The sequence below is a fragment of the Notolabrus celidotus genome, chromosome 4 (genome assembly GCF_009762535.1).
Source record: "Notolabrus celidotus isolate fNotCel1 chromosome 4, fNotCel1.pri, whole genome shotgun sequence".
NCBI lineage: Eukaryota > Metazoa > Chordata > Actinopteri > Labriformes > Labridae > Notolabrus > Notolabrus celidotus.
Genome location: NC_048275.1, coordinates 38627890 through 38634664, shown reverse-complemented (window position 1 = coordinate 38634664; position 6775 = coordinate 38627890). Strand labels below are relative to the sequence as shown.

The 6775-nt window shown below is 39.1% G+C and overlaps 1 protein-coding gene across 1 annotated transcript; it reads right to left on the bottom strand.

The window, feature by feature from the left end:
- Positions 1-234: 234 nt before the first annotated feature.
- On the bottom strand, positions 235-4276 carry LOC117811249 (G-protein coupled receptor 4-like). The gene is made up of 4 exons (XM_034681419.1): positions 4172-4276; positions 2923-3109; positions 915-1090; positions 235-810 (listed from the first exon to the last, which is right to left on the bottom strand). The coding sequence occupies exons 2-4, from the start codon at positions 3094-3096 to the stop codon at positions 285-287; spliced, it is 876 nt and encodes a 291-aa protein (XP_034537310.1). The 5' UTR covers positions 3097-3109; positions 4172-4276; the 3' UTR covers positions 235-284.
- Between the last annotated feature and the right edge of the window lie 2499 nt (positions 4277-6775).

Below are 6775 nucleotides of genomic sequence, written 5' to 3'. Positions count from 1 at the left end.
CTGTATCACTGTGTCTGTTAACCGACTCCTGGAGTGGGAGGAGTCATGAAGCTAAGTTCTGGTTGCTGCAGAAGTAAAAGATATACTTATTAAAGATCCACAAGTGTGTGTAGCTAGTTTTCATGCTTTCAAAGATGATTAACAACATGACAAACATGGTCCTTCTTCATGCACATGCTAAAGGTTTTGGATAGACATGGATGTACATTTTGGATATACTATGATTCAAGAGTACATTTGCTCTGTTTTCTCTTCTCTCTCTCTGCCTCCTTAAAGCTTTCTGTCTAAATGTCGTCAACAGTCACTGCTGATGTGGTGGGATCATTGCTCTCCTTTATGCAACAACACACAGAGGCCAGACAGTTGCCCATGGTCTGCTTTCTGATGAAGATATACAGAAGCAAGTCTGCCAGAGGACTCAGTCTAACAAACGCATCGGACGTGTAGTGAAACATAAAACAGTCAAAGCCAGTCATCATTAACAGGAGCAAAATGATGGTGGGCAGGAACAGCAGCGTGTAAATGAGCAGCACCACCACCAAAGTTCCAACTATTCGTCGTTTCTCATCAGAGTGGACCGAGACGGAAGAAGAGAGGGCTCTGACGGTCCTGACCAGGAAGAAGATGAACAGTGGGAAGGGGATGATGTGGATAATTGAGAGTACTATTACATCAACCATATCAGTAACCCAGGGAAACACAATAAGGAAATAAACAGGAGGCAAGGCCCAGACCACGGCACATACTGCCACAGAGATCTTGATGGTTCGTTTGAACCGGTACCACAGTGGGTGGACGATGACCAGGTACCTGCAAAACCAGAGGGACACACTGTCTTTGAGGAGGTGCAGGAACACTCAGAAACATGATTATCAGACACTGTAGCACTACACACGGCTTTAAACAGACCTTACCTTTCCAGTGAGATGCACACCATGAAGCCAACACTCGACAGTAGACCACAGCGGTAGACATCATCAGCCATGGGAGTCTCAGGATTTGACAGTAATGCGATCATGCAGCAGAGCTGAATGATGTCTGAAATGAGAAGGTTGATGACGTATATCGGAGCAACTTGACCCTGGCGTACCTGCAGAAGAATAGAGGTAGAAGTAAACATCACTCTCTGCAGTAACAGCCATGATTCATCAAACTATGACTCTCATGACATCCTGGCATTTCACTGTATTCAGAATGATTTTTCACTAGTGAATTATGTTTTATGTGAACTATGTATTACACTGAACTAACTATATATATCTATAGACACTTCAGACTAGGGGTGACCCCAAATAGTCGTATATTGGACGATTCGTTCTAACGAGTCTGCCAATCTCATAGTCGAATATTTGCATATGAAACGTGGATCATTCCATTCAAACCATGGGGGTGCTCAATGTCTAATTTTACATTATTTTCCTGTTTCCCGTAAAAACAGTGTCTCATTTAGCCTATTTCTATATAAATATAGACTTATTGAATGTAATTCTGAGAACAGCTCTTGAAGTGTTAAATCTCCTTAAAGTGGTAATTAAATCTCCCCTGGTAATTAAAGGTGGACTCTCCCATTTAGCGGGACCTGTGGAGCAGACGTACCTCAGCTGGTCTTTAAATCTTTCTACGTTCATGGCAGCTCAAAATGTCAGGAAATAAAACTTCAGTTGATCCTAAAAACTAGTGATGAAGATGAGGAGCAGCTTCATGAAGAGGGCTGTGAGATCAAGGATTACCGGACCACACAAAAACTGTATGGGGCCAAAAGAACCAGGAGGAATACCCAAAGCTGTCCGAAGCCTCAAAAACAATCCACAGCATCCCATCCACCTCCACATCATCAGAGAGGATATTCTCAAAGACAGGATTTACAGTCAACAAAGACAGGAGCGCACTTCTGCCCGTACACACGATGGTTTTCCTCACGTACAATTTGAAAAGACTCAAGCGGACAAAGACGTGATAAAGACTGTTTTAAAAGGTTCTGTTAAGAGATTTAAAAACCCTTTAGCTGGTTCAGGTTTGATTTTGAACATTATACAAATGTTTAGCCTTAAGTTAGACAAACTACCCTCCACAGTGCTGCTCTCCTCTGTGTGAACACTGTTTAAATATCTCCTGATTCCTTACTCTATAGTGGAGCGTTGTTCCATGTTTAACTGATGGTGGTCTTATTGGAGTTTTCTCTCCTTCATCACCTCGTTGTTTTTGCAATATAGATTTAAAAAATCTAAGTTTCATACTTATAATATTCTGTTGTCCCTTTTACTTTAAGCTATGAGTCTCTTAATTGTAAAGGGTTATGTGTAATATTGTCATGTGGTCACCATCATGCAGACTTTGGGTCAATAAGGAAAAACAACAAACATTCCACTATTAGTCGACTATGGGCAAAATCTGATGGATCAGATTCCACTAAGCAAATCCTTAGTCGGGCTCACCCCTACTTCAGACATTTCACAAAAAGTCCATCTCTGGTTAATTTAAGAGTATCTGTAATGGTGAGGGAAAGTCAGCCTCTGGAGACCATGAATACTCACAAAGTGGAACACTTCTCCATAGTTTTTATTCTAGTTTTTAAAACACAAATGTTGAGAACTGATGGAATAGACTATGTTTTACTTATTCTTTGCCCAAAAGTCATGAAATAAAAAAGTAGGTTGGCTTCATCCTCTGACGACCATGAACGCTGACAGAATAGAACACTCCTTTGACCTTTTTTAATCAAACTTACTGACCAAGTTTAGTGTGTTTTGCTGTTTCTTCCTCTACAGTGTAAGCAGAAGCATTCTGCATGTGTATAAACTCACATCATCTTTGGGTTAATATTAAAGCTAGCACCAAACCCAGATCCAGATCCTCTACAGACAAGCACACAGTTCCACAGAAACATGACACAGACAGTAAATAAAGTCACAAAGTACATACCAGAGAGAGAAGAGCATAGATGGTCACGAGCATCAGAGGAAGGCCGATACTGATGATTATGCATGTCACAACATAGTTTATGAAATACATTTCTACATCATCCTGAAGTCCTGTGAGGTTTCTGTCATCGTAGTAGTCTGTGTCGTAGGTGGTGTTATTGAAGCCTGCTTCCATTCTTCAGTGTAATCTAAAGTTATAGAGATCAGGAAAAATAACAGTCAGTAAAAAGCAGAGTGCAGTAACATGAATAACATGGTCGTCACTAAACACAGCATTTCATCTAACATGCTCAGTTTATTCAAAAGTTTGAGATCAGTGTGAATAGTTTCATGGACTTTAAACTTCAAAGGTTCTGCTGGTCAAGGCTTTCCTTTTTCACTTTACAAAATGTTTTCTTTAGAAATATTATTTGTGTTCAATATTTGAAAAAAATACAAAAGGAGGTTTAAAAGGTTCCAAATAACACGGGCTATAAAGGTGGAGTCTGGGGTTTGAATCCTACATGTCTAGTCTAGTTCTCTGTTTTTAAATACCTCTGTTATTGACTCAGTATCATTGTAAATGAGGGTTGCCCCTCACTGATCTCCAAAGCATAGATGATAGATGAAAGGCTGATTGATTGATTGATTGATTGATTGATTGATTGATTGATTGATTGATTGATTGATTGATTGATTGATTGATTGATTGATTGATTGATTGATTGATTGGGGCATGTTTAGGCTGCCAAATAAAGGATTCATATGGAAATACATTCTTTGGGTTAAGACTTTTTTCACTTGAAGATAATTGACTATATTTCTAAATGACTGTAATCTGCCTCAGACATCACGTCTCTAACCTGCAGGGAGATAAAGCACTCTTCATGTCTCAGCTGTTATCATTGCTTGGACATTTAAAACATCCCATAATTCCCCCTCATTAGTTTCATGTTGGGTCCAAACATACAGAACAGACGATGTGAAAATGAATAATGAGAAAGGAATATGTCAAAGGCTATGAACAACATTCTAGGTATACAGAGCTTATATGCAAATAGATATATATTCTTTACTTTTTGTCTTTACAATCACACACTGGACATCATCCCAAATCAAACTAGAAGATAGAAGCATTACAAATGTCATTACTGTAACATTCATTTTCATGGCTTTTTGTTCCTCTTCTCATTCTTTCACTGACGTTTCTGAAAAGATCACAATATTAACTCTGTTGACTACTGAAGGAGTCTAAAGAGTCCAGATCTTACCTGAATGAAGTCCCTGCTCTGTGTCTGATGTTTCTCTGCTTCTTCACCGTCTACAGTGATCACTTTAAGATATTACGTCCACCAGGTTCCTCAGTTTATCTCTCGTCTCTTCTAAGAGGTCAGATATGATAATGTGTGAGAAAGAGATGCATTGCAACCACAGATAGCCTCACAGACAGGAAGTGGCAAGCAGAAGATGAGTGATCTGATTCAGTTCTGATCTGAGGTTAGAGTGAAGTATCTCACATGAAACCATATAAGGTAAAGTCTTTGCTGCTTAGAGTGGTTCCAGGAAGTTTAGAGACACCTTTCCTGTTCTTCAAATTACAGTGACAGTTTGCACCCCTTATGTCTTCAGAGCTGGGGTCCAGTATTAATGTGAACCAGATGTTAAGAGAAGTACATGTGTGTATATAAAGGCTCTACGTGGAAGAAGACTCTATCTGGCCAAGTCGTCCTACCAGCATCCGCGGTGCTTGTTCAATACTGGTGTTGTTTTTTGTAATAAACTTATTACTCTACAAGCAAGCCAGTGTCACGAAGATTCCTTCTACATCTGCACATCACGGGCGGTCAAGACATGACAAATTTGCGTCACAAAATAGGATCAGCTGCAGCCTCGGGAGACACTGCAGCTTCAGCACATCTCTTCCTGCACCACATTGACATCAGGTTCGTGTTTTCTCACTTTTGTGGCACTGGTTCATGTGTTGGGGCTGTTGTGTTCAACTGGTTGGATGCACTGTACAAAGTACTTGTGTGGATGTGCTGTTATGTGTTGATGTTTGAAGAGATACTTCATCTAAATTTGGGATAAAGAAAGGAATAAAAAGAGGTTGTATTGATAAGGAGAGTGAAATAATAAGTGTGTAGAATAGCAAAAAACTAGTAACGGACAGTGTGCTAAATAACCATGCAAGATTAATGAAAACAGGGCCCGTATCTTCCTGGGCCCAGGGAAATTGACAAATAAAATATAGATAAAAGGAAAGGAAAAGACAGAAGATAACGTGAGAGAAAAGTAAAAAGAGAAAGGGCTGAGCAAGCCCAAAGAAGAAAGTGAAATGAAAAGGCTTTTGAAGAAGCTTGAAGATGTTTGATAAACATACATACATACATACATAAGTATATATATATATATATATATATATATGTATATCAGTCCCTCCAGGAAGTTGCGATTTCGCGATCGCAACTATCAAATGCAAATTCAACCAATCAGCACGATTTTTTCGCGGCCCTGCAATTTTTTTACAATCACCGCAACTTTCACCAATTACCTTAACCTCAGCCCCTGTACGTCATCGGTTTTGTCATCAATTTGACTTCCTTGGAACATAAATGTAAGTCCTCACTTGATCGGCACTTTTCAACAACAAAACACGCACAGAGGACAGGTGATAAGAGGGGACAGCAGGCAGGACAAGTGACCATGACAACGTTGTTATTTACAGATTGAGGGGCTCAGTGTTAGCTTGGTCTCTACTGCAGCAGGTGTGTTTTATGAACCAGCTCTCCTCACCTCCATGCATCTGTCTCATCTTCATTGAGGATTTTTACCCCCCGGTGTGTGTTTGTCACAAAGACACAACCGGGGGACGTCTGTTTACTATTTGATGTTTGACGTTGTTGCCGTGGTTACCGTAAAAAGCTCTTCATCTACAGCTTGATTTAATCCAGTTTGGTGAAACATCAGACACATTCAGTAAGTTTTGATCAACTCCTTGTCATCAAAGATGCAGATTCACTTCAGAGTGCGTGAACTGACTGTGCATCAGTCGCTGCGAGGTGCATTCAGGGACCATCGTAAATGTGCAATACAGTCCTTTCATGGCATTTTTTCTGTGAATCAAGAGAATCAAAATACAGTCAGTGACCACATCAAGAATGCTTTCTAAAAACTACTGTAATTTAGCGTATTTACTTGCCCCTAAGATGTTATTGAGGGAAAAAACCAAAAAAAATAATCGCAACTTTCACCGGAATTTTTTCAAAATATATATATATATATATATATATATATATATATATATATATATATATATATATATATATATATATACACATATATATATATATATATGTGTATATATATATATATATATATATATATATATATATATGTGTATATATATATATATATATATATATATATATATATATATACACACACACAGTGAAGCACTTTGAAGCAGGTAGAGTCGTGGTAAAAGAGTTATAACACTTTGAAGCAGGTAGAGCCGTGGTAAAAGAGTTAACACTTTGAAGCAGGTAGAGTCGTGGTAAAAGAGTTATAACACTTTGAAGCAGGTAGAGCCGTGGTAACAGAGTGTTAACACACTTTGAAGCAGGTAGAGTCATGGTAACAGAGTTTTAACACACTTTGAAGCAGGTAGAGCCGGGGTAACAGAGTTTTAACACTTTGAAGCAGGTAGAGTCGTGGTAACAGAGTGTTAACACTTTGAAGCAGGTAGAGCCGTGGTAACAGAGTGTTAACACTTTGAAGCAGGTAGAGCCGTGGTAACAGAGTGTTAACACTTTGAAGCAGGTAGAGTCGTGGTAACAGAGTGTTAACACTTTGAAGCAGGTAGAGCCGTGGTAACA